Source organism: Amblyraja radiata, chromosome 14, assembly GCF_010909765.2.
Source record: "Amblyraja radiata isolate CabotCenter1 chromosome 14, sAmbRad1.1.pri, whole genome shotgun sequence".
In the NCBI taxonomy this organism is placed as follows: domain Eukaryota; kingdom Metazoa; phylum Chordata; class Chondrichthyes; order Rajiformes; family Rajidae; genus Amblyraja; species Amblyraja radiata.
Genome location: NC_045969.1, coordinates 25,980,402 through 26,008,198, shown reverse-complemented (window position 1 = coordinate 26,008,198; position 27,797 = coordinate 25,980,402). Strand labels below are relative to the sequence as shown.

Sequence of the window (27,797 nt, the reverse complement as noted above, 5' to 3'; positions counted from 1 at the left end):
GCCTGGAATGCTTTGCTCCTCCATCAGCAAGCTTCAAGCATCAACAGGTCAGCTGCCATGGAGTAGATGAAACTGGGAATTTCAGATTTGATTGGTGATCTATTGGGAGTTTAAATCATCCTGGGCAATTTCACGGTGGAGGTTCCCACAAATACACTATGTATCCAGAGATCCTTGGGAAGATCTCTCGATTAATGTGTTTAGCTTAAAGGGCCCACTCATTTACAGCCCTTATACTGCCAGCAAGTGTTATTATTGGTTTAAGAAGTAACTGCAGATGCTGGAAAATCGAAGGTAGACTAAAGTGCTGGAGAAACTCAGTGGGTGCAGCAACATCTATGGTGCGAAGGAAATAAGCCACATTTCGGGCCAAAACCCTTCTTCAGACTGATGTAGAGTGGTGAGAAGAAAGGAATACCCCCCAAAAAAAACATATTATTGGTTAACAGGGCAGGGGCACACATTTGGAATGGCACTTGAATAAGATGAAGGATGGCAACAGTGAAATGAGTGCACCAATGACATTAAAAAAAACTACAGGAGCAATACTGCAATTCTGCACAATCAGATACAGCTGCTTCACCGCCAAAGTGGCTGTAAATCCAATCTTAATCAATCAGAACAGAAGCAATTTGGTAAATAATGATTGGAAACAACTCTCTCCAACCTGTAATCTTAAGTAGCAGCCACAAAATCACAATCCTGACCTAACCCGACAAAAACATAAACTTCCCAGAAATCATTGCATGGACAAACTGGTTCATGCCCAAGTTAATGCACCACACAAGCCTCCCCTAACCGCCTTTATTGTTCCATCAGCTGGAGCACAAATAAAAGTACTATAAATGACAAGATAAACTGTTGGAATTATGCAAAATATCAATCCACAGCCATAGAGAAAAAAGGAGAGACACTACACTCGTCACCTGTAGTTATGTTAAAACACATAGCACCCAGAATATTAATTTGTCCATTTCTTTGGAGAGCCATTTTAAATAGTGTATTTTATAAATGCATGAACGGCGGCTTTCTATATTATTGGTGCAATCATAACAATTTAATAAATGTTTTAAATATTTTATAGGCCCACCCTGTATAAGAGTTTTTTAAATAAACAAATTGCAGATACATCAAATTTAACTAAAAAGGTCTATTCTGATCATGGGAAATAGTTGATTTAATCTTCAACTACGTGTTTTCAGACTGAGATAATGCTTCATTTCACTTGTTCCAAAAGTAATTTGATGAGGAGTTGCAAGCACATCAGCCAAATAGAAACCAGCAATGTTCGGCAAGTAGTGAACAAGATTAACAAAGTGTGAATCTGGTGGTCGGCAAAGAACAGATCTTTCACCTCAGACTCATTTATTTCAATGATCTGAGACCTGCCCCTTCCTTCATGGTTAGGAACCTTCATCTTGGCGAATGAATGCTGCCTTTTCATATCCTATTCAGTATCGTCCTATTTATTAAACAACTCTTTACTCATTCATTTACATTGGGATGTGCATTTCTTTCCTAAGAGACCTTTCCCCTGCTGGCATTCTTTGCTCATTCTTTATGGAGTTTATATTCTGTTGCAAATGTGGTTCCTGTGCTTCACCAGAATTGCCATTATGATGTACACACACAAGTGCCATATTGGTTTTTATTCTTCTTCCTACAATGGAAACCTACTTTAGCAATATTGCAAAGTACCGATGGAGCTTGTAATATCTGAATTGCAGTTAAAGCTGGGATTTGAAATCAAGCCCCTTGAGCAAGAATCAGTGTTCCATGTGGCCACGATTTTACCATGGAACCTTTGTAAATACAGTCAATCAAAAGTTTAAAAAATTAGACAGGACAAATTAGTAGGGTTGGAGAGAGGAATACAAAGACCGAATGGTTTCAGCTGAGGTAGTGAGAAACTCTGGTGCTGGGCAATATTTATCCTTCTAAAACAGCCAAAAATATAAATTCTCGGTGGTGGTTTTGGAGGATTTGCCGTGCTTAAACTGGCCGACTTGTTTCTGAACATGACCAATATAATTTGATGACCATAACGCACTTTGGGTCTTCCCAAGGTAGTCGAAGGTGCTACATAATGCTTTCCCTGTTCCCCTCCTCCTTACGATCTATGCAGAACATTTCCACAATCGTGGTCAATACACACCTGCGTCATGTTGTGCCAACATGCCGAGAGGGTCCACATCTCTTTTACCACCTTTCTTTGGCTCCTTGTTTTCTGGTTGCTTACTGCAAGTCTCATTAGGCTGCATGCGGCCAGTGTCCTCCTTTGCACTTGCGCCTCCCTGCTCACCAAAGTGTGTTTCACCGAAATGGCCCCCATTCCTGTCATTAAACCTTCCACAGAAATCTCTTTTGTTCCCATTACAAGTCCTTTTCCAACGTCCCTTCATTTTGCTGCAAAACAAGAGTTACAGAGTTATAACTGTATTATAACCAGAGCGCCAAAATAAAAAGCATAAATCAAGCACTTACTATAGTATTATATGTGGTATTGAATGAGGAACAGACAAATTAAAAAGGTTCACTCAAGTAAAGGTAAACAAGTGAAACAGCTCCACTACTTGGATACCAAGAAATGCTTGCAGGAAAATCCAGTGGAACACACAATGTATAGAGTAAAATGTTGACAATCTATTCTCTTATTGCACAGATCCCCATGGATAAACCTCCAACATGCCAAGTGATATTTCCAACACTCGCTTTTCAATTAAAAATATACTGCCGGATTCCATTCACAAATGTGAATTAAAAATTTGCTGGGGTTCTAATAACAAGAAATAACATTCAATAGTCCATAAGATCTGCTAGTCAGAAACCAAACCCCAGAGGGTGCTGGGTTATCAGAGTTTCACTGTACATTAAACAATGACTTCCCACAGTTGCCAAGAATGTATTTTTTTAAATCCATCTCCTGTATCGTTTTGGACCATCTTTTATCCGTGAAATATAACATTAATACAACCAGCAATTTCAAGTCCTGCACTATGCATAAACATTAATGTTCCTTCAAAGCCATTGAGATCCTAGAAATTTGTACCCAACGCCTCTGTGAACATAGCTTGTCCACATGAACTGCAGTGATGCCTGCTCACCTCTAGTAGCTTGCGAGTAATTAGGGAATAAATGTTTGTAAACGGGTATGAAGAAATACTTTTTTTTAATTGAAATGTATAACTGTTTAATTAAAGATGTATTGGTATTCATTTATTGTCATTTCTATTAAGAGTGAAAAACTTTGTTTTCCATGTTACCCAGACAAATCAGGCCACGAGTACAATCAAGCCGTCCACAAGTACAACAGATAGTGCAAAAGAGAAAGTAAACAGAGTTAACAAAATAGTTTTACAGCCACAGAGGAAAGGCAGATTTTAAAAAGAGAGCTCTCCCTTTCCTTCCTGTACTTAATCTTGTCATTGTTGAAGATCCAGCCCACCACAGTGGCGTCACCTGCGAACTTAGTTCGAGCAGAATTTCGTCTCTCAGTATGAGTGTTTAGGAACTATAGTGAAGGAGCTGAAATGCATTCCTGCAGAGCACAGCTGATGAGAATTATTGTGGAAGATGTTTTGTCATTTGACTTTACTAATTGCGGTCTATGGGATATTAAGTCAAAAATCCATTTGCAGGGGGGGGGGGAAGCAAGTCTTAGTTACACAGATTTATCGCAACCTAGCTGCAAATATGATTCATTTTAAGGGTCAAAACCCTTGGACATCTGCTGTTATACAACATGAAGTATTGCATTAACTAATAACATCCCTAAATTCAAAGACAAGCAAGAAAATCCTTAAAAAGCTTCATAAGTTCAAGTTCAAGTGAGTTTATTGTCATGTGTCCCTGTATAGGACAATGAAATTCTTGCTTTGCTTCAGCACATAGAACATAGTAGGCATTTACTACAAACCAGATAAGTGTCCATATACCATAATATAAATATATACACACATGAATAAATAAACTGATTAGGTGCAAATAACAGAAAATGGGTTATTAATAATCAGAGTTTTGTCCGAGCCAGGTTTAATAGCCTGATGGCTGTGGGGAAGTAGCTATTCCTGAACCTGGTTGTTGCAGTCTTCAGGCTCCTGTACCGTCTACCTGAAGGTAGCAGGGAGATGAGTGTGTGGCCAGGATGGTGTGGGTCTTTGATGATGCTGCCAGCCTTTTTGAGGCAGCGACTGCGATAAATCCCCTCGATGGAAGGAAGGTCAGAGCCGATGATGGACTGGGCAGTGTTTACTACTTTTTGTAGTCTTTTCCTCTCCAGGGCGCTCAAATTGCCGAACCAAGCCATGATGCAACCGGTCAGCATAATTAAGAGCATCAAGAATACAACAAAATTTCAGTTTAATTATACTTTAACCGCAAGGAAAGTGTTGTGGAAGACAACAGCTGGAATAAAGCAGAAGGCACTGAGAGAAAGTTTGGGCTCAATGTGATGGCTTTTCTGGTCTAAAAACATAGCTGCATTCATGACTAAGGCTCATATTAACAGCCATTTATGCAACTGGCCACCCCTCCCCTACCAATACCCGATTGTTTGTCCCTTATACCCACAAGTCCCAAGGAGGGAAGGGAAAACCAGAGACACTTACCCAAACTGCTGAGTTTGCAACATCTCTCCTCGTTGTTCCTTTTCTTGACTTGCCTTCCTCTTCCTTGTCATATTTGCCAAAGTTGGAAAATTCCTGACCAATGAACAGAAAATGCTATTCAGCAACAATTCAGTCTTTTAACCCATTTCACAATGATGGCTTTGAGATGGACGAAACGTTCAAAAAGCAATTTATGCCAGAAAACTTATACACACCTGAGAAGACCCGAACAAGAAACAGAAGCTGCACCAGACCAGTGTAAAATATCACTTCCGCCTTCCATTGCCAAAATACCCATGTCTTACATCAGCTGATAATCAGGCAGATGTTTATCAGTTGGTCACATTGATCCAAAATGAGTACAAACCACTTCCACTATATTGCATCAATGGTTCAGATGACAAGAACCCTCGTTTCAATGGAAAGAGATATTTGATAGCGTCTCCAGGCTGATCCAGAAGATAAGATGCACAGAATGAATAGTAACCTGGTCATGTGGATTTGGAACTGGGTTAGAGGATTCAGAACTGACTTACTGATAGAAGTGAGAAGGTTGTGGTGAAAAGACAATCTTCAGGTTGAACATTTGTGACCAGTGGAGTTCCCCAGAGATCTGTGCTGATGTAAACATATACAGGGTTGTTTAGCAAGTTTGCAGATGACACCCAGATTGTTGGGGTTGTGGACTATGAGGAAGGCTGGCAAAGTATACACGGGATATAGATCAGCTACAGAAGTGGGCAGCAAAATGGCAGATGGAGTTTAATCCGAGCAAGTGTGAGGTGTTGGACTTTGGGACGTCATATACAAGGGACAAATCTGCAATTAATGGCATGACCCTTAACAACATTGATGTCCAGAGGGGCTCTGGGGTTCAAGTACATAACTCCGTGAAAGTGACAGCACAAGTAGATAAGAAGGTAAAGAAAGCATATGGTAGGCTTGGTTTCATAGGTTGGGACATGGAGTACAAGGTTCAGGTAGTCATGATGCAGCTTTATAGGACTATGGTTAGGCCGCATATAGAGTATCATATGCAGTTCTGGTTCCCCGTTACAGGAAGCATGTGTGGAGCCTTTGGAAAAGTTTCCCAGAATGATGCCTGGAGTGGTTATTAGCTACAGGGAGAGTTTAAAAGACTAGGACTGTTTTTTCTGGATACCGGAGGTTCTGGGGAGACCCTAGAATATAAAATTATGAAAGGCATAGAATCTTTTCAGATTCTTTTAGAAAAGGAATCTTTTCACCAGGATGTAAAAATCAAAAACATCAAGGGCACAGGTTTAAGGCGAGAGGGGAAAGTTTAAAAATGTGCAGGGCAATTTTCCCCCTACTTTATTTCTTTATTTTTACACGCAGCAGTTAACGAGTGCTTGGATGGTTGGTGCGGTGATGGTTAAAGCAAATAGGTTAATGGCATTTAAAAGACTTTTGGATACGCATTTGGATATGCAGGGAATGAGGGTTATGGATCCTGTGCAGGTAGATAATGATGGTCTCCGATTCATGTTTGGCACAGACATTATGGGCCGAAGAGCATGTTCTTGTGTTGTACTGTTCTACATTCTATGAGGATGTTGGCTCAAGCATCATTTCATACGAGCACAAATCTAGTTAGAGACCACCAAGCAATACATTGTAGGAGATGCCACTTTTCAAAAGAGGCTTGAAACCCAGGCCTTTTATCACCTTTCCCTAAAGTGGACATAAATGTTGCAACTTCATAATGTCAAAGTATTGGATAACAGTTATAACTCAAATCTTAAACTATAAATTTTTATTTGTGATAATAACAGTTAGTAGGTCAAAATATAGTGCCTTCCATGAAAATTGAGAATAGTCTGCTGAGACAATAATTAAGGACAATAAGAGGGAAATGCTGGGGGAAAATTATGAAAACCCTCCTCGTCTATATCAACTTTCCTCCTCCACCCCACCTATCCCCCAATCAGTCTGAAGAAACGTCCCAACCCGAAACATCACTTATTCACGTTCGCCAGAGATGCTGCATGACCAGTTGAGTCACTCCAGTACTGTGTCTTTTGTAAACCAGCACCTGCAGTTTTTTGCTTCTACAATAATTATGCAGATTGCTTTGGTCACATTTTTTGTGGACAAGACAAGCTGGGGCAATTCTCCACATTTACAGGATGTGGATGTTGCAGGCAAGACGGTATTTATGCTCCATCCACAAATGCCTTAAGGAAGCCATTTCTAAATCAGTGCTAGTGATAATACCACCGCAATATTGTTCGGTACTATGTTCCTGGATACACAGTGATGATAAAGGGACAGTAAAATACTGCTAAATGATGGAATATAATTTGGAGCAGCACTTGCAAGTGGTTTAGTGCTAAGATGCCAATTGCCCTCGTCATCAACCCAATATGCGAAATAAGTTATCTCTCCTCAGTTGTTGCCTAATCACATGTGCATTCCTGGTATTGTATGTTCTGTTGCATGTAGGCAGAGGATGAGGCCTAACACAAGCTTGCATCATGATGGTACTGGTATCAGTGTTCAACAGAGCAAAACTAATGTAAAAGAATACACTAGATAGAAGCATGGTAGTGGTTGATTACCAACTAAATTCATTTGAAGTGGTGGTCATGAGGAACAGGGCTTGGAATAATTATTCATCTGAGCTAAAACCATTGACAATACAAAAGATGCAGACTGAAGAAGGGTCTTGACCTGAAACGTCACCCATTCCTTCTCTCCAGAGATGCTGCCTTTCCCACTGAGTTACTCCAGCATTTTGTGTCTAACTCCATCTTAGTAGCAGTTTGTACTGTCTACAGGATGCACTCTTGCAACTCACCACGTTTTAGACGGCACCTTACAAATCCACAATCTCTGCCATCCTGATTTGGGAATATATCCATGCCCCTGGGTAAAATGAAGGAACATCCCCAACAGCATTGTGGGTGTAACAACACCCACAAAGACAGCAGCGGTACAAGTAGGCAGTTCACTGCTATCTTCTCAAGGGCATTTAGGAATGGACAATTAAATGCTGGCTCAGTCTGCAACGCCTCATCCCTTAAATGATTAACAAACAATCAATGGAGAGTTACCTAGAGAATGGGATGCTCTGCCAGTTTTCACATAGTTTGTGACATGAGATAATTTTTCAAGTGGAAGCAGCAGAACAAAATACAACAATTCTAGCTGTCACCAGGAATAACACTGTTAGAAGATCCAGCATCATTTTAAGTATGGGTCCATTTCAAGCATGCAAAACAATTGTAATTGTATTGGTATATTGTCACGTGTCGAGATACAGTGACAGCCGTTGTTTATTTGTGCTATCCAATCAAAACACACCACATTCAATACAGAGGTAATGCAAAGAGAAAAATAACCAGAGTGCAGAATATAAAAGTTACAAATAACTTTTGAGGGAACTGAGACAACGCTCCAGAAAAGATTTTACAAATTCAAGTAAATTAATTAAAAACCGGAGACTGACATTTTGTTCATGGTTTTAGAGAGAGGTTTGGCAGTTTAGTTTAATTAGTGTCGTGCAGTACAAAAATAGGCCAACATCCTAATTGGCTGATATCTACATGTCTGCTATATTAGACCCATTTACCCACACTTGGCGCATGTTCGTCTACGCCTTAGCGATTCAAGTGCTGGTCTAGATTTACAACTTCATCTTTTCCAAAATTGCTGTCTGTTAAATGAGATCTGCAATTTTAGGCAACCCATTAGCTCTCTTTAGTATTGGTTGAGTTTCAAGAATTAATAATCATGCAGTCTAAAAACAAGTAATTACATGTAAATCGAGCACCAAATGCTGAGAAATGATTGTTGTAGCAGTTACGCCTCAAAGTTATGAGGTCAGTGTTTAAAGCAGACTCCGCACATTAAAACATATTAACCTCTCACTGTTCTGCGGCCAGAAACGTTAACCCTGCTGGCCTACTGACATGTCCAAGATTGCAGGCAACTGTTTAAAAAGTAGACAATCGGCAGAGAGACCAGCTAATAGTTTTTTCACCAATCAGCACCATAAGCAGGTTGGCCAGCTGTAATTCACTTGTGGGATCGCGGTGTACTCAAATATGCTGCTGTGTTTTTCAATGTAATTGATGCAACTCCACTTCAAAACCTCTTCATAGTTCACAAAGCCCATTTGGTGCGTTCTCCCAAACTGCATTGCTTTATAATGGAAGATCTGTGTTCAAAGGAGACCTGGAAGTCCACTCAAAAATGTGCTGTTAATGTCCTAGACTAGATTATATAACAGTTACAGTACTTTTGTATAACACTGCCTGGTCTGAGTAAACCATTTTATAAAATCTAATCAGATTTTGTTATGAATCTGTCTTTAGCACAGTGTAAGTGGCAAACTGTGAGGTTGACTGTCTTCTACCCAAACCCATTCTTTTCAACAATCTCAAAATTGGAATTCTTCACCCCCTCCACCACCCTGTCTTGCCAACATTCTTATAAAGGCACAAGCTTAACGTCACATAAACAGTACTTTCTTACCCGATCAGAAAACAGGCCAAAGTTATTCCGGTCCCTTCAGGAGCAATGTTTATTGGCCAAAATCCAGTCTACCCACTCAGAATGAACCCACAGTATATCCCCCATAACCCCGATGGATTAACAATATAACACAATCATGGCAGACAAAGCTCACCTCCTTCTCTCCTCACGCCATTTGGCAATTTCTTCTGAAGTATCCAGTTTAATTCTTTGTGCTCCTGGCCCATGTGCCTGTTTGGAAGAGGAGAGCAAACAATGTCCTCAGCAATTTTATGGATAATATACATTATCTTTCCCCCATGAATTTCAGAACAGATGGAAAAGAACAAAATTCAACAGAGTGAAGTCCATTTTAATTCTTCACTAAACACAATTTTAGATCAAGTAGAACACTTACATTTCTCCAATGAATCTGAACCAGCTTCTCATGGGCATTGAAACTGCAACCTTGAACTTTGCACTGACAGAAAGAGATAGAGAAATTTAGACTAATGGAATATTCAAAGCTGCATCTTCTGTTATTACCTTGCCAAAATCACTTTCCTTTTCATTCAAGGATTTGACATAAATTTTTCACTTTTTAAAAATTGTTGTTAAGGTAACTCCTGAACAAAATAAATGAAAAAAATATATAAACACACACGTATCTGCAGACTGACAGTTTCTTCAATAGTAAGGGTGTCAAAGCTTACGGGAAGAAGGCAGCAGAATAGGGTTGAAGGGAAGATATATCAGCCATGATTAGTTTGAAAGAAACGGTGCAAATTCAGGTCCCCCGGCCCACCGAGTCCACGCCGACCAGCGATTCCTGAACACTAGCATTATCCCACATACTAGGATAAGCGAATTAACTTACAAACCTGTGCGTCTTTGGAATGTGGGAGGAAAACGGAGCAATCTGAGAAAGCCCATTCGGAGAACGTACAAACACTGTACAGACAGCACCCGTAGTCAGGATCGGACCCGGGTCCCTGGTGCTGTAACGCACCAAGTCCAGCAATGCGCCACCATACTGCCCTAATGGTAGAGTAAGATGGGCGTAGACTTGATGGACCAAATGGCCCAATTCTGCTCTTATGTCTTAGGAACTTAAATCACTACCTTAAAAATAGGCTTTTCAATCTGCAAATGGAAGGAGCTTAGAGCAAAAAGATTCTTGAAAAGTTAGAATAGGAAGTGGCGGCGCTGTTAACAGCTGCGGCTCGCCTGCAGTCCGTCTGTCTTTACTTTTTTCTGTTGTTTTTTTTGTCTTGTTTTGGTTAAGTTTTAGTTTGTTGGGTTGTGTCAGAGGGGGTGGAACATGTTCTCTGTCTCTTTCTTCGGGGGAATACGACTTTTTCGTGTCTTGTCCCCATTCTCTGCCTCCGTCTGCGCTGAGGCCTAATGGCGGAGCTGGCGGCCTCCAACCTGCGACTGACCCCGAGGCTCTGGAGGAAGAGCCAGCCAGGACTCATCAACGAGAGGCTGGCCGTCTTCGGGGCTAAGGCAGAGGTGGCCCGACTTGCTGGTGCGGCGTTCTGGCTTTTGGCAGCGGCCTGGAGCTGATGCAGCGGGGCTCGGAGCTGAGACTGCGGGACCTGGAGCTGAGCGGAGACTGCGGGACCTGGAGCTGGGGCGGCGGCCCGGAGCGGAGACTGCGGGACCTGGAGCTGGGGCGGCGGCCTGGAGCTCGGGCGGCGGCCCGGAGCGGAGACTGCGGGACCTGGAGCAGGGGCGGCGGCCTGGAGTTGGGGCGGCGGCCTGGAGCGGAGCGGAGACTGCGGGACCTGGAGCTGGGGCAGTGGCCTGGAGCAGAGACTGCAGGACCTGGAGCGGCGGCCCGGAGCGGAGACTGCGGGACCTGGAGCTGGGGCGGCGGCCCGGAGCAGAGACTGCGGGACCTGGAGCGGCGGCCCGGAGCGGAGACTGCGGGACCTGGAGCTGGGGCGGCGGCCTGGAGTTGGGGCGGCGGCCCGGAGCGGAGACTGCGGTATCTGGAGCTGGGGCGGCGGCCTGGAGCGGAGGCTGCGGGACCCGGAGCGGAGACTGCGGGACCTGGAGCTGGGGCGGCTGCCCGGAGCTGATACTGTGGCGGGCCGTCTCGGAGCGGAGACGGCGTTCCGGCTTTCGGCTGCAGCGACATCACCACGGAGGTCCGCTGGACTGGAGAGCGGCATCTTCGGCCTGGATCGATCGCCTCAGCGCAGAGGGCGAACAAGGAGGGAAGAGACGGAGACTAAGACTTTGCCTCCATCACAGTGAGGATGTGCTTGGTGAACTCACTGTGGTGGATGTTTAATTTGTGTTTATTGTATGTTTTGTTATTATTGATTCTGTGTATGACTGCAGGCAACATAATTTCGTTCAGACCGTAAGGTCTGAATGACAATAAAGGATCTATCTATCTATCTATCTAATAGGCGCAGAGGCTAAATAACCTGTGCTCTAATGATTCAGGTAATTTTATGGGTACATTTTCATTCCCTGAAGACTGTAACTTTTAAATTCTCTGCCTTTTATGACACATTTGTAGAGCACAAAAAGTGCTCACTCACAGTGGTCAGCTCACTTGGAATAGTAAAATACCCCACCAGAAATTATAAAGAAATAAACTGAAAATAAGGATTAAAAAGTGAATTAAGCATAGCTAAGAGTTAAGAAAGGAACAATAATAAAAAGGTCAAAATATTTGAAAATAAAGTACAAAAAAGTTAAGGATAAATCAGGGAGTGAGGTCTGATTTTTGTTTAAAACATTTTGTCGTGTAGTTCAGTCACAGAGATGAATTAGTGTACATGATACTCTGTGTGCAAGCATGCAAAATACAGTCAATGTCAGACTAAGATTACAAAGGTAGGCCTGGAATTTGACAAGCATTACATCGATGCTTCAGGTATTTTGTATAATAAATGGAAAAAATCGAATAGGAACTTCTGCAAATGCAACCGTGTGCAAAGACCCCGTGTTTCTCTCTGTGGTTTCCTGTCCTTCAAAAGGAATGTTGTCTCATCTCAGCAGTGCCTCAAGTAATTAAAATATTAATTGCTCCAGGATTCTCATTCCCCGAAGATTGTAAATTTAAATTTCTCTGCCATTTGAAGTACTTAAAGATCTGATCATGTTACATCACTTCTCTTATTCCGACAAAAACTATTTTACATTCCAGGAAATGTTAATGGAATTAAGATGTGCACCTTTTAATTCTTGGCATGTTGTTTGAGAAACATTTAACCTGCTCCATGATATCAATGTTGGAGGACACCACAGCTGTTAGAAGACAGTGTTGGGAGAAATGAAACCTCCACTGCTGTTAAATCAATAGGGCAACCTTTTTCTAAGCATGGTGGGACATCTTTTGACAGCAAAATTTGAACCAAAGTGTAAATAAATATCAGAAAATATACCAAAATCTGTTAATGTCTGCACTGCAATAGCTAATTTCAGCAGAAGTACAAATACCACACAAGCTCCGATCAAGAAAGAATTGCCTGGGGTCAGTCCATAGTGTTGCAAGGAGCAGTCAGAGTAGGTTCAAAGATTTCACTCTGCTGAAACATTAAAAGAGACCTGCGATAAATATTACATGTGTGTGGTATTAATTTCATTTTATTCAACTGAACAAGGTCTGCTACATCCTTGGCTCAGCGACAACATAAGCAAAGTTCGAAGGCAAGGTGCTAAAGTCATAGTTTAAAGACAATGCATGATCTCCCAGCACTGAAACGCCTGTTTAGTCAGAGCTGGTTACTCAGATGAGACAGTAAATGTTAGGTGGACAAATAGATAGAGTGACATAATTCAAAGAGTGGCGATGCCTTCCTGGCCCATTGATTTACAATTAGAATCAGAGCACAAGAGGAGGGTCTTCGACCCACCACGTCCATGCACCCACCAAGCATCCATCTATGCTAATCCCACTTACTAGCACTTGGGCTGCAGCCTTTTGTCTTGGTGATTCAAGTACTAGGCTACTCAAAAGTAGTACGTTGTGAATACTGTGCCACATCTCAGAAAAATAGTCCAAAATTGCAACCATCACATGATTCCTTAATGACCTACATTTTATCACAAAGTGGTTGTGTATCAATCATCAGTGTTTAATTCACTCGCCGTGCCTTCATGTAGCAAAGCTCAAACAGCAAACAATTTGGTTTGAAAGTGGTAATAAAGTAATATTTTCAACGCTCGATGAAAAGATGATGATCTCCAACAAGTGAGTGCCCAACTATTGTCATTTCACATTCAATGTCATTACCAGGGCAGAATCCCCCATCAACATCTTGGGTACAATCAATAATTATCAATTCAAATGAAGAAGCTACCTAAGCCTCCTGGCCAAAAGAGGTAATCAGAATCTGGGTATTCTTCAGATGGTTCAACTCATGATTTCCCAGAACCTCCTGACTATCTACAAGACACGCCAAGGCCGCGGTGAAATACTATATTTTCTCATCTCAGGGAAGTCTTTTAGGACCGAGATGAGAAAATCATTTTTTACACAGAGTGGTGAATCTGTGGAATTCTCTGCCACAGAAGGTAGTTGAGGCCAGTTCATTGGCTATATTTAAGAGGGAGTTAGATGTGGCACTTGTGGCTAAAGGGATCAGGGGGTATGGAGAGAAGGCAGGGATGGGATACCGAGTTGGATGATCAGCCATGATCATATCGAATGGCGGTGCAGGCTCGAAGGGCCGAATGGCCTACTCCTGCACCTATTTTCTATGTTTCTATGGTTGTGTATAGTATTCAGCAGCTCAACACCTTCTTAAACAAAGCAGTCTAATTGATGAGCCAAATCTAATTTGATGGTGCATGCGAGGCAACTGAACAAAATGAGAGTCCATGATATCAGAGAGAAGATACAAACATGGATAGTACAAATAAAGGTGGCCTTTTCTGGTTGCCGGTGACTAGTGGTGTTCCACAGGGGTTGGTGTTGGGTCCACTACTCTTCACATTCTCCGTGGATTGTCACCATGTTGTGGTGGAGAAGCTTGTGAGGACCTGAGATCATGAGAGCGATGCCGCCTGAAACTATGCTCCTGGTAGGGCTACCCATGGCGGTAAGGTCGAGGAGGAGGTCTCTGACAAAGAGCAATCCAACCAAGACCTCAATGGTGGAACAGGCGGAGGACGATGGCTGACGATGGAGCGTCGCAATGGCTGGGAAGGTGGGTGAAGGCTGCAGCAGGAAAGGGTCTCCGGTCGTCTTGGACTCCATGCCACTGGATCCTGACCCAGATCTGTCAAGGACCAAGGGGTGGCTGCCTGTGCACCAGTCTCCCCACGTTAAACAAAGTCACACACAGTCGTCCTCCATAGAGCAGCCTGGAGGGATGAAGGAAAACACCAAATGCAAACCTCCACTGACGTGATTATTTGGAGCGCAATTAGGGCACAATGTTCACGTAGAAAACTGGTGGCCATCCACTGCATTCTGACCTATCGCCAGCCGTCTTGACTATGGTTTGCCACTGGATCCTGATAGACCGGGACGAGAGAGTGAGGCTGATGATTTGTGCAACTCTCCCTCACTTTAATCCAAGTCAAGCGCATGACTTCAGGACCCATACCGCCCAACTGGGCGAAGCAGGATCACCACGGGAGCGCGTGCAGCTGGGAAGGGGCGCACCACAGAAGCTTAGAGGAAACGCGCCGTGCGCGGGGCTCAGGCCACTTCGGCTTCTACTGCGGCGCCCACCCAGCTGTGTCCCATATGTAGGCGAGCCTTCCGGGCCCGGATCGGTCTCACCAGTCACCTATGGACCCACAAACAAAAACACTGAAGTCATGGTCTTCTTCGACTATGAAGGACGAACAACAACTCTTCACATTGTATATTACTGATTTGAATTGATGGCTTTGTGGCCAAGTTTGCAGGTGATACAAGGATAGGTGGGGGACAGGCAGTATAGAGGAAGCAGGGAGTCTGCAGAAGGACTTGGACAGGTTGGGAGAGTAGGTGAAGAAATGGCAGATGGATTACAATGTAACAAAATGTGCGGTCATGCTCTTTGATTGTAGGAATAAAAGGGTAGACTATTTTCTAAATGGGGAGAGGATTCAGAAATCAGTGGTCCAAAGGAATTTAGATGTGCTGGTGCAGGATTCGCAAAAGGTTCATTTGCAGGTTGAATCGGTAAGGCAGGCAAATGCAATGTTAGTATTCATTTGAAGAGGACTAAAATATAAAAGCAGGAATGTTATGGTGAGACTTTATAAAGCGCTGGTCAGACTGCATTTAGAGTATTGTAAGCTGTTTTACGCACCATATCTGAGGATGGATGTGGTGGTGTTGGAGAGGGTCCAGAGGTGGAATCCAAGAATGGTCCTGGGGAGGACTGGGTCAATGTATGATGAGTGTTTGACGGCTTTGGGCCTGCACCCACTGGAGTTTAGAAGGATGAGGGGTGGACCTCGTTGAAATTCAGCAAATAGTGAAAGACCTGGATAGAGCGGACGTGGAGAGAATGTTTCCACTAGTGGAAAAGTCTAAGACTAGAGGGCACTCTGAATAAAAGGACGTACCTTTAGAAGGGAGGAGAGGAATCTTTTTAGTCAGAGGGTAGAGGATCTGTGGAATTCATTAACACAGACAGCTGTGGAAGCAAAGTCATTGGGCATTTTTAAAATGGAGATTGACAGGTTCTTGATTAGTAAAGGTGTCAAAGCTTACAGGGAGATGGCAGAAGAATAAGGTTGAAAGGAAAAAGATAGATCAGCCATGATTGAATGAGGGAGTAGACTCGATGGTCCGAGTGGCCTCATTCTGCTTCTATAATTTATAATTCAGCCTACAAGCTGTTGCCAGGAAATGGGATAAATCAGTTCCTAAGAATGCTTCCTGCAGCAGAGATAGAAAATAAAAATTAGCTCCAAACTTCCCAATATTTTAATTGAGGCAACTTCTGTTCATCAAGTAATGATTGCAAAGCAAACCACCCCATAATCTGTAGCATCTAAAATTCCCTTTGAACAGTATATAAGGTAAATACAGAGACATGTGTCATTTATACAGAAGTATGTAAAAGTGATACCAAAAGGTGCCATTATATTCTATGCCGAGAAATTCCAGTTGTGTCTGGGTTTAATTCAATGTAACTCTGAATAATCTTGCTAGCCAAATAGAACAAGTTGTCCTACAACTTCAGGCTGTGCACGCCATATGCTAGTGTAGCAATAGCACCTCCAATCACGCAGGACCCTTTCAGTACTACAATGCCCAGAACAACTTAGTACAGTTTGGCTTTTGAATCTCGGCCCAGAATGAATGTTGCAACAAAAACTAGATACTTTAATTGTACTTTAAATTGAGGTGAATGTAAACTTCTATTATGCTGTAGGTTCTCTGTTCAACAACATATTCCTCTTAAGACACATGGCAGACTAGAACACAATAAACCAAAGCAGCTTCAAGCCAGCATTTACTACATTGCAGAACCAATTGGTAGACACCATATTATGACCAGCCTTCAAGTCGCAAAGATATCACTTTCACCTTCATCTGATTGCGATTATTGAAAGTGAAAATTAAGAAACAGAATCTATTTTTTTCTTTATGCAGCTGGAAGAATGAGCAAGGACAGGAACTCATTAACATTACATTCCACAAGGCACACCTGCATCACACTAGGATGGTGTCCGAGGCCATGGTAGAGAGGTAGACCATCCCAGACGAAGAAACGGGGTCCATTTTAATATGTTCTTAAATCAAATTTTGTCCACAAGGCAGAAATTGCACAAAAATCTTTTGAAATGGTAATCATACCACTACAGTATTTATAATGAATGGCATCAAACACATAGAAGAAAGAACAATCAACAGACAGAGAGAGAACGAGAGAGCAAGAAGCAAAGAGTAAAAAGGAGAATAAAGAGAGGAATGAACACATTTACACATGAAAGGCTTTTGAATTTAATATTACAGGAGCTCATTCTTATATACAGGTGTCCATGTGTCAGGTCTTGCATCAAGAACCTTCACCTTGAAAAGCATCAGCTATATCACCGTCCCAATGCTGAAATTGCATTTTAATTAAAAATAAACTCATGCTCAATTGAACACGTTGAATGCAAACAATCTTAACTCATTTCATCCTTTGCCCTGCAGCTCTAATCTAGGTTTTTGTATTAAGTCCCCTTTCCAAAACTATTACATTGACACTACAGGACAGTTCCATGAAATGCAGCAAAAATATCTGGCCACTGGAAGATCTCTACCTTCCCCATTAAGTTATGTTCATGTCCAGTGCTCCACATTGCAGCCTTTCCACTTCTGATAATTTCTTTAATACTGAAGCAACACTTTAGTTAATTATTTCACATCAATTTTAATCTCTATTCCCTCCCCCCACCCCCGCCCCAAACAATTAATACGGTTTTAAGTATCACGAATCACAGTTGCAATTGGGAGGTAAGGAAGTGTCCCGACCTGAAATATCACTTATCCATGTTGTCCAGAGATGCAGTTCTGTGTATCTACATTTTGTGGCAAGCAGCGTCTATTTAGTCTCTAGATATTAAAAAGAACTCATGGCTGAAACAACAGCCAAGTCCCCTGATGATAATCATATGATTTACTCGGCAAGTCATAGTGATTGAAGGATAATTATATAAAGTATACAAAGTTCAGCTTAATCATTAAGAGCAATGCATCTCTGGATGGAATTGGGAACCAAAGATCTTAGAGCGGAGCAAGATGGTTCACTGCGCGAAAAAGCCGTAGTAGGTGATATGTAATCTTCAGCGCCATTTCCGTAACCGGCTTCTGTCATGGCGTCAAGCTAATTCAGGGAGATTCCACTATATCAGGCTGAGAGATTAAAGGATAGACACAAAATGCAGCGGGTCGGGCAGCATTTCTGGACAAAAGGAATAGGTGACATTTCAGGTGGAGACCCGTCTCCAGACTGAGTCAGGGGAAAGAGGAACTCCCAGACCCAACTTCCACCTTCACATCAGGCTGCAAATAAATAATTATCAGTGCAAGCAAAGATCTTCTCTCGCGCCCTTTGCGAATCAAAAACTTGCACGTTGTTATTTACCCTTTGGTCGCAAACCCAAACCATGATAATTAATGCCCCCATTTAACTTCTTTAGCCTTCTATTTTCCAAACCAGTCAGTAAATCTGTTCTGCATTCTCTCTAAATAAACTTTCTTGATGTCATAAAAGTTTAAAGTCAATATAGAAATCAGAAACCTACTTAGGCAAAGAATTGGACTGGTAATCAGGCCAAATACTAGATTGGTCTTGTTTCTCTGTATTAGCCCAATTCATGCATGCATTTTTATTACAGCTCTCAGCTGGCCTATCCCCCACTACTGACACTGTCTCTCTTTCCCCCACTACTGCCCCCAATCAATATCCTCTCCTCACATCCACACTTCTCTGGACCAGATGTAGAGGACCTATCGCACTGGCCCAACGCATACCAGACCAATTTGCATTATCCAGATGTAGAAAGGCCACAGGCAGTATACCCCCAAAATACTGTGATAAATTTTGTCAGCTAGTAAAATTTCACCAACCGTGAAAGATATATTAAACTGTTAACATCAATAATGTCTCACTCAAATTACCCATGAAACACTTTACCAATTGGTACAGAATGCAGAATAATATTTGCACTTTTGTTCACTCAGATCTTTGGAGTTCCCAAAATTAGTTGCCTATAGCAATGAGAAAGATAATAGTTTTCAGTAAGTTGGTCTGGACCTCCATTCAGGTCTTCCAATGCCCAGACCACTCACTCTACATTTAGAATTAATTTTGAATAATGTGAAAACATTCAACATTTAAAGCCTCTGATGTGAGCAGGTGCTTGCATTGTAATTTAGACCATCCTATCTCGGCTCAGTAACCGTCATGCACTGGTATCTGTACCAGGTACACAAAGACATTTGACACAATTGATATTTGCTTACTTGGACATGTTGTGACACATGCTCGTTGTACTTATCCACGTTTTTGAATCCTCTATCACAAGTATCACAGAAGTGTGTGAATATTGGGTCCCTTTTTTTCTTTTTCTTCTATTGGAAAGTACAACAGAAAAACAAGTTAAGCATGCAAGAGGGATGATGACAAGCCAGAGTTTCTAGGCTCGTTTCTCCACCCCCCCACACAGACACACACACATCTTCCCCCCCAATCCCAGGTAGAAAATTAATATATTAATATAAGCAAGCAGAATTCAGTTTTTTTCAGTGCAATTTTCAGTGCGATTTCAAAGTGATGTTGTGCACGGTGTAAAAACATTGCTGTGATAGGGTAATGATCACACTGTTTTCTACTTTTCTTATTTATTGAATGTTCAAGTTTGTCTCCCAGCAAATTGCAAAAACACAGCAAACCTTCCCGTTACATTGAAAACAGCTGCTTGCTTGGAACAGTTGGCTGAATCTAGATGCGTTGGGAGTCAAAATGTTCAATCCCTCTTCCAGCACTTCAGCAATAAATCAGACCAACACCAAGGAAAACGCGAAAACATTCAGCCCCTCTTGTCTGAGCTGTCATTCAGATCATGATCAAAATATCTTTGGCTAATAAAATGCTATCAGAATCAAAATTAACAATTGACCCCAGTATCAAGTACTATTTGGGGCTAGAAATCCAAAACGTCCACTGTCTACTGTGTGGCAAAGTTATTTCCTAATCACTCTCCAAAGGGCAAAAATGCTGGAGAAAGTCAGCGGGTGAGGCAGCATCTATGGAGCGAAGGAAATAGACGTCGCCTATTTCCTTCGCTCAATAGATGCTGCCTTACCCGCTGAGTTTCTCCAGCATTTCTGTCTACCTTCGATTTTCCAGCATCTGCAGTTCCTTCTTAAACTCTCCAAAGGGCTCTCACTTTTGCCACACACTATACCATACAGCCCAAGCTCCCACCAATGGAAAATGTTTCTCAAGCTTTAATTCCCCATAATACCATAGAATCCAATTTCCAAGGTAAACAACCCAAGTTTCTATAGTTTCTCCTTATAATGTATCTTTAATTGTAAACACAGTACTCCTCCCATGGCCAATATATGCACCTTAAGGCCTGGGGCTCTGAACTGTTCGGGGCATTCTGGATGGAATCTGAACAATGCCCCAGAGCCACAGAGAAATGTTTGTGTCCTATTCCCCTAAATACGAGAGCCAATATTCCACAAGCTTTTGATTACTTTCTGTGCACAACCATGATATTTTAATGATTTACTTGTGCAAATCCATGTTCGTTTTTGGCTTAGAGAGTGTTTTAATTTGCCATCTGAAAAATAACTTGCTAGCATTTAAAGTCAAAAGTGAATGACCACACATTTGCTTCCACTAAAATCGATTTGGCCAGTTTTACTCATTCATTTTGGCCCAAATCTACTCAAATTACTTCACAGTTTCCCCCACGCCTGTATACCATTTTAGGAAAACTTTGAGAAACAATATTCAAGGAATTTTGGCCAATAGATTTCAAGCCCACTTGTAGTGATGAAAGAGAGTTGGCTGTTTTTCAGACTGGATTATAGATGATGATGATGATCTCAAAGTCTCTACGCTAGGACCACTGCATTGTAAATAGTAATTGTTTGAAAGCACAGGGTGATCTTTCCAAATTAGTAGATGACACAAAGTCTGAATACAACATGAATATTGTGGAGGAGAGTAGACACAAAATGCTGGAGTAACTCAGCGGGACAGGCAGCATCTCTGGAGAGAAGGAATGGGTGACGTTTCGGGTCGAGACCCTTCTTCAGAGTAATAAATTCTACAAATAACAGGTAGCCTAACAGAATAGCCATGCAAATGGCAAATTAAATTTAATACAAAAGTACTTTGGCAGAAAGGATAGTCAATTCTGGCTAAATGGGACAAGTCTCAAGAGAGCATCTGTTCCTGCAGGAGTGCAAATCCAAGAAAGTGAAAAGGCACACTGAAAGTAAAACATATACAATCCTGGCAATCATAGGTATTGGCATACACAACAAATGTGGAATCTGCACAAAACTGGTCACCACATTGAGGAAGAATAGGAAGCTTCTGGTGAGGGTGCAGAGAAATTTAGGAAAACACTTCCTGTGAAATCAGACTAAAGAAGTTGTGATTATTTTGTCTGCAGCAAAGCAGATTAAAAGACAGTGGAGCACTAGATCATGTCTTGGTTAGGAAGGATAGGTAGTATTAATCAATTCTCATTCAAAACCAGGTGTAATATTTTGCAACATTGGATGAGGAAATCACTTACCACAAAAATGAGCTGCCTACCTAAACTAAATATGCTGCAGGAAGTAGCATCTAGAAATGAAATGTGGGACTTTGACAATACCTGCTGTTGTTGTCTGGTGTCATATTGATTGGTGCTGGTGTCATATTGATTGGTGTTTGGGGACCAGTGAGCTGATGCTTGCTGGTTCGGCCACTTCTGGCAAAACTGGCCATGGTTACCTGGTTTCATTTAAAAACAAAATGGGGAAGAAGGGAAACGACGGTTAGGGCCTACATGAACATTTCACCAAACTCAAGGGCGAGTCATAAAGCGTGTAAACAGGCCCTTCGGCCCAACTTGCCCACGCAGACCAACATGCCACATTTACACCAATCCGACCTGCCTGCATTTGGGCCATATCCCTCTAAATCCTATCCCCGACTGATTATTTAACGAAGTTGGCAGATAGAATTAATTGTGTTCGTAAAGACCTAAAGTGAACAACATGCTGTTGGGAAATACAATTCAATACATATTGTGAAGTACATTTAAAAATCTCACAATGGGTATAACCATATAATAACCATATAACAATTACAGCACGGAAACAGGCCATCTCGACCCTTCTAGTCCGTGCCGAACACGTATTCTCCCCTAGTCCCATATACCTGCGCTCAGACCATAACCCTCCATTCCTTTCCCGTCCATATAACTATCCAATTTATTTTTAAATGATAAAAACGAACCTGCTGAAGCTCATTCCACACAGCCACCACTCTCTGAGTAAAGAAGTTCCCCCTCATGTTACCCCTAAACTTCTGTCCCTTAATTCTCAAGTCATGTCCCCTTGTTTGAATCTTCCCTACTCTTCATAGCACCGAGACCGCTCTTATTAAAGTTGTAAACGACATCCGTCTTAACACAGACTCTGGCAAAGTTTCAATATTAATGCTATTAGACCTCAGTGCTGCATTCGACACTGTTGATCACTCAATACTTTTGGACAGGTTGGAAAAATGGGTGGGGCTCTCAGGCACAGTCTTAAGTTGGTTCAGGTCATATTTACAAGATAGGAACTATTTTGTTTCCATTGGCGACTTTGTATCAGAACCAACCAACGTGACGTGTGGAGTACCGCAAGGTTCGATCTTAGGGCCCTCTTTATTCAACATCTACATGCTCCCACTAGGGCAAATCATGCGAAATAATAATATTGACCACCACTGCTATGCCGATGACACTCAAATCTATGTAGCGCTATCACCAAATGACTATCGCCCCATAGATCTGTTGTGCCAGTGCATTGAGCAAGTCAAAGACTGGATGTGCCAAAATTTTCTCCAACTAAATAAGGACAAAACGGAGATAATTGTTTTTGGTGCTAAAAAAGAAAGGCTTAAAGTAACCCAACACCTTCACTCTCTGTCCCTGAAAACTTCAAACAAAGCCAGAAATCTTGGGGTCATTATGGATTCAGATTTAAATTTCGACAGTCACATTAAATCAGTAACAAAATCGGCCTACTATCACCTCAAAAACATAGCAAGATTAAGAGGACTCATGTCAGCTCAAGACTTAGAAAAACTTGTACATGCCTTTATTAATAGTAGGCTAGATTATTGTAACGGTCTCCTTGCAGGTCTTCCAAAAAAAACTGTCAGGCAGCTACAGCTTGTTCAGAACTGCTGTTGCTAGAGTTCTAACAAAGACCAAAAAATTTGAGCATATTACACCAATTCTTAAATCCTTACATTGGCTCCCTGTATGTCAGAGAATTGATTTTAAAATCCTGCTGCTCACCTATAAATCACTACATGGTTTAGGGCCAAAGTATATCACTGACATGCTTCCACTATATAAGCCTTCTAGACCGCTAAGATCTTCTGAAACCAATCTGCTAGTGATTCCCAGAGTAAATACAAAACATGGGAAAGCAGGATTTAGTTACTATGCAACAAATAGCTGGAATAAACTTCCTGAAGATTTAAGACTTGCCTCAACTTTGACCACTTTTAAAACAAGACTGAAAACTTTTATGTTTACTTTAGCTTTCAGCTAAATCTTAACTACATTGCACTTTTAACTTTTGCACTTTTTATAATGCATTTTTAATTTTGCTTTTCTTTTCTTTTAGTTCTTCTATTTTATTTCATTTTATTATTTCATTTATTGTATGACATGTTTTTATGTGAAGCACTTTGAGTCTGCCTCGTGTATGAAATGTGCTATATAAATAAAGTTGCCTTGCCTTGCCTTGCCTTACTCTCAGTGGGAAAAGCTTATCCACGTCAACTCTGTCTATCCCTCTCATCATTTTAAAGACCTCTATCAAGTCCCCCCTTAACCTTCTGCGCTCCAAAGAATAAAGCCCTAACTTGTTCAACCTTTCTCTGTAACTTAGTTGCTGAAACCCAGGCAACATTCTAGTAAATCTCCTCTGTACTCTCTCTATTTTGTTGACGTCCTTCCTATAATTAGGCGACCAAAATTGTACACCATACTCCAGAATTGGCCTCACCAATGCCTTGTACAATTTTAACATTACATCCCAACTTCTATACTCAATGCTCTGATTTATAAAGGCCAGCACACCAAAAGCTTTCTTTACCACCCTGTCTACATGAGATTCCACTTTCAGGGAACTGTGCACAGTTATTCCCAGATCCCTCTGTTCACCTGCATTCTTCAATTCCCTACCATTTACCATGTACTTCCTATTTTGATTTGTCCTGCCAAGATGTAGCACCTCACACTTATCAGCATTAAACTCCATCTGCCATCTTTCAGCCCACTCTTCCAACTGGCATAAATCTCTCTGTAGACTTTGAAAATCTATTTCATTATCCACAACCCCTCCTATCTTAGTATCATCGGCATACTTACTAATCCAATTTACCACACCATCATCCAGATCATTGATGTACATGACAAACAACAGTGGACCCAACACAGATCCCTGTGGCACCCCACTAGTCACTGGCTTCCAACCTGACAAACAACCATCCACCATTACTCTCTGGCATCTCCCATTCAGCCACTGTTGAATCCATCTTGCTACTCCACCATTAATACCCAACAATTGAACCTTCTTAACCAACCTTCCGTGAGGAACCTTGTCAAAGGCCTTACTGAAGTCCATATATACAACATCCACTGCTTTACCCTCATCAATTTCCCGGTATGTCCTCCACACTGAAGCAGCCCTGGTATGCCACATTTGTATCTAGCTCTTGACCCAAAACTTCAGTCTGAAGAAGGGTCTCGACCCGAAGCGTCACCCATACATTCTCTCCAGAGATGCTGCTACCCCGCTGAGTTACTCCAACTCTTTGTGTCTATCTTCTAGCTATCCTAAGTGCATTCGAATTGAATATCCCCAGAGGCAGTGTGGCTTCATTCCACTGCATGCAAAGCATAATTTTGCAAATTACGATACGTTCAGTAACAAAGCAGCTGGAAAAGTTAGGATAGGTTAAGACTCAAGAGGTGCCTTCTATGTAGTTTTTTTTGTTTTTTTTGGCGGTTGGCAAACAACTTTTTAGTGCATTACCGCCACCAATTGGTATGGAGTGTGGATCAAATAACATTATAACTTATATACTAATAACCTATATCTTTCCGAACAAATTGGTTACCCTGAGAAAAAGCAATAGGATTTGATAGCACTTATATGAATTATTTTGTAAAATATCTATTAAATCAAATTGTACTTTTTCTTTTCTGAATCGTTCACTCATTTGTCTTCTTTCTTCCTCATACCTCTCACAATGTATAATGACATGCTCTATTGTCTCTTCTTGCCCACAGTATTCACATCTGCCTGTATTATGCTTGCCTATTATAAAAAGTGTACTGTTCAGACCAGTGTGTCCAAATCTGATTCTTGAAATTACTGTCTCCTCTTTTCTGTTTTTTCCTGCACATCTCATTTCTCACACTTTCCTCTGGACTCTGTAGAACCACCGTCCTTTCCGCTCTTCCTCCCATTGCTTTTGCCATCTTTCCTTCAGTCTTTGCTTAATAATGTCTTTGATTTCAGTTTTACCTATGTTAATACTTAAATCAATCTTACTTCTTTTTGTTACCTCTTTTGCTACCTTATCTGCCATTTCGTTTCCTCTAATGCCAATGTGTGCTGGTACCCATAAAAATATGACTGTAAGCCCCATCATTTGAATTCTGAATAGTGTTTGTTGTATTTCAATCAAAATGTCTGGCCTACTGTCTGAATGGCTGTGCTGTAAACTCTTTATTGCTAAACTTGAATCTGAACAAATAACTGTCCTTAAAGGCCTGGTATCCTCGACCCACTGTACCGCTAACAATATTGCAATCATTTCACCTGTGTATACCGAGACCTCATTATTGATCCTCTTCCCTACTTTGATGTGAAATTCTGGTACAATAAATGCTACTCCTACTTTATCTACTGAATCTTTTGATGCATCTGTATAAATTTGGACAAAGCTGTAGTATCTGTCAATGTATTCCTGTATGATGAATGAATTATACATACGTTGTTTATCCTTGTTTTTCTGTTCTAATATTGTAAAGTCTACTGTTGCATCTGGAAGTATCCAAGGTGGAATTGAAGGTAATGGAACCGTTGGAACCACATTTAATTGTGCTATGCTGATTTGTAATGCTCTCTGGGTCACTGTCCATCCAAAGCTTTTTGTTTCCCTTCTCTCCTTTTCCCAGCATGGTTTGACAGTAACGTGTGTTGGGTGTTCTTGACTGTGGCCCTGTAGGTTAATCCAGTAATTCAATGAAAGCTGTATCCTTCTCATCTCTAGAGGCATCTCCCCCATTTCAACCTGTAATGCTGCTGTTGGAGTTGTTTTTATTGCACCTGTACATATTCTCAATGCCTGATATTCAAGAGGTGACTACTTGACAAAGAAAGTAAAGGTTTCATAATTTCTCTCTCTCCCCCCTCCTCCCCTGAACCCTGACTGACCTTGCACCAGTAACACCTCCCCCTCCTCCACCTGAATTCCTTCCATGAATTTCACAATGTGCATGTTTTCTATCCTCGAGGTTCAATTTGCAACTCGGCATCCTTTTGGATTCACACCTGTCTTTTCACCTTTGTCCTTTGTCCAACAATCTGCCTATCAAAAAGCCCCTTTGCCCGTGTTCAGAACAGGGATGTAATGCTGAGGTTTTATAAGGCGTTGGTCAGACCACAGTTGGGGTACTGTGAGTAATTTTGGGCCCCATATCGGAGAATGTGCTGGCACTGCAAAGGGGCCAGAGGAGGTTTGTTTACAAGAATGATCCCAGGAATGATTGGGTTTACATATGATGAGCGTTTGAAGGCACTGGGCCTGTACTCGCTTTGAAGAATGAGGGGGGACCACATTGAAACTTACCGAATAGTGAAAGGCCTGGCTAGAGTGGATATTTCTACTAGTGAGAGAGTCTAGGACCAGAGGTCATAGCCTCAGAATAAAAAGACGTACCTTTAGGAAGATGAGGCAGAATTTCTTTAGTCAGAAGGTGGCGAGTCTGTGGAATTCATTGTCACAAAAGGCTGTGGAGGCCTAGTCAATGGATATTTTTACAGCAGAGATTGATAGATTCTTGATTAGTATGGGTGTCAGGGGTTATAGGGAGAAGGCAGGAAAATGGGGTTGAGAGGGAAGGATAGATCAGCAATGATTGAATGGCAGAATAGATGGGCCAAATGGCATAAATCTGCTCCTATGATTTATGAAAATTAGAGATAGGTTACCCAAGCGAAATGTGTGGTGTTGTACTTCCAATTTGCTTGTGGCCTCAAAAAGGTCAGTATGGGAAAGGGTGCTAAAGTGGTTAGCAACCAGAAGATCCAGTGGTGGACTGAGTGCAAGCGATCAGCAAACCTGCTGCCAAGTCTCCCCTTTCTTGATCTCCGTTTCCACCACAGGAGGCTTACTATCGACTGACATCTACTACAAATCTACTGACTCCCAGTTATCGTAACACTTCCTTCCACCCTGCCTCTTGCAATGACACTGTCCTCTACTCTCAATTCCTATGTCTCCACAACGGTTCGCAAGATGAGGCTTTCTTTACATCTAAGATGTCTTCATATCAAAAGCCACATCTTGGAAGCAATGGTCCTCATTCTTTAGTGAACATTGCTTCCCCCAGAAATCATAGAGGGACCCCTCATCAACATATTTTCTATGTCCCAGAGTTCTACTCTCACTCCCTCTCTCCCCGGACATAGAGTTCTCCTGGTCCTCACTTTTCACCCCACCCACCTCCAACCCAACACATCATCCTCCAGCATTTCAGTCACATCCAAAGTGATTCCACCACTGATCACATCTTCCCATCTCCACCACTTTCCATCTTCCACAGGGACCACGCCATCCATAACTCCTTGATTCTCTCATCCTCCGCACCCTAACCACCACCTCGCCAGGTACTTTCCCCTGCTATTGGGGGAAGACAATTAGTCTGAAGAAGGTCCCGATCCGAAACGTCACATATCCCTTTTCTCCGGAGATGCTGTCTGACCTGCTGATTTACTCCAGC

At 41.8% G+C, this 27,797-nt stretch overlaps 1 protein-coding gene across 1 annotated transcript in view; it reads right to left on the bottom strand.

Annotated features, from left to right (window-relative positions):
* The window catches only part of nufip1 (nuclear FMR1 interacting protein 1), a 31,650-nt gene that overhangs the window by 3,395 nt on the left and 458 nt on the right, over positions 1-27,797 (bottom strand). The window contains exons 2-7 of the mRNA XM_033032879.1: positions 21,390-21,508; positions 19,012-19,119; positions 9,505-9,567; positions 9,262-9,338; positions 4,608-4,700; positions 2,156-2,406 (exon numbers count right to left, since the gene is read on the bottom strand). Of these exons, the coding sequence (XP_032888770.1) occupies positions 2,156-2,406; positions 4,608-4,700; positions 9,262-9,338; positions 9,505-9,567; positions 19,012-19,119; positions 21,390-21,508 (711 nt within the window). The remainder of the gene's footprint in view (positions 1-2,155; positions 2,407-4,607; positions 4,701-9,261; positions 9,339-9,504; positions 9,568-19,011; positions 19,120-21,389; positions 21,509-27,797) is intronic.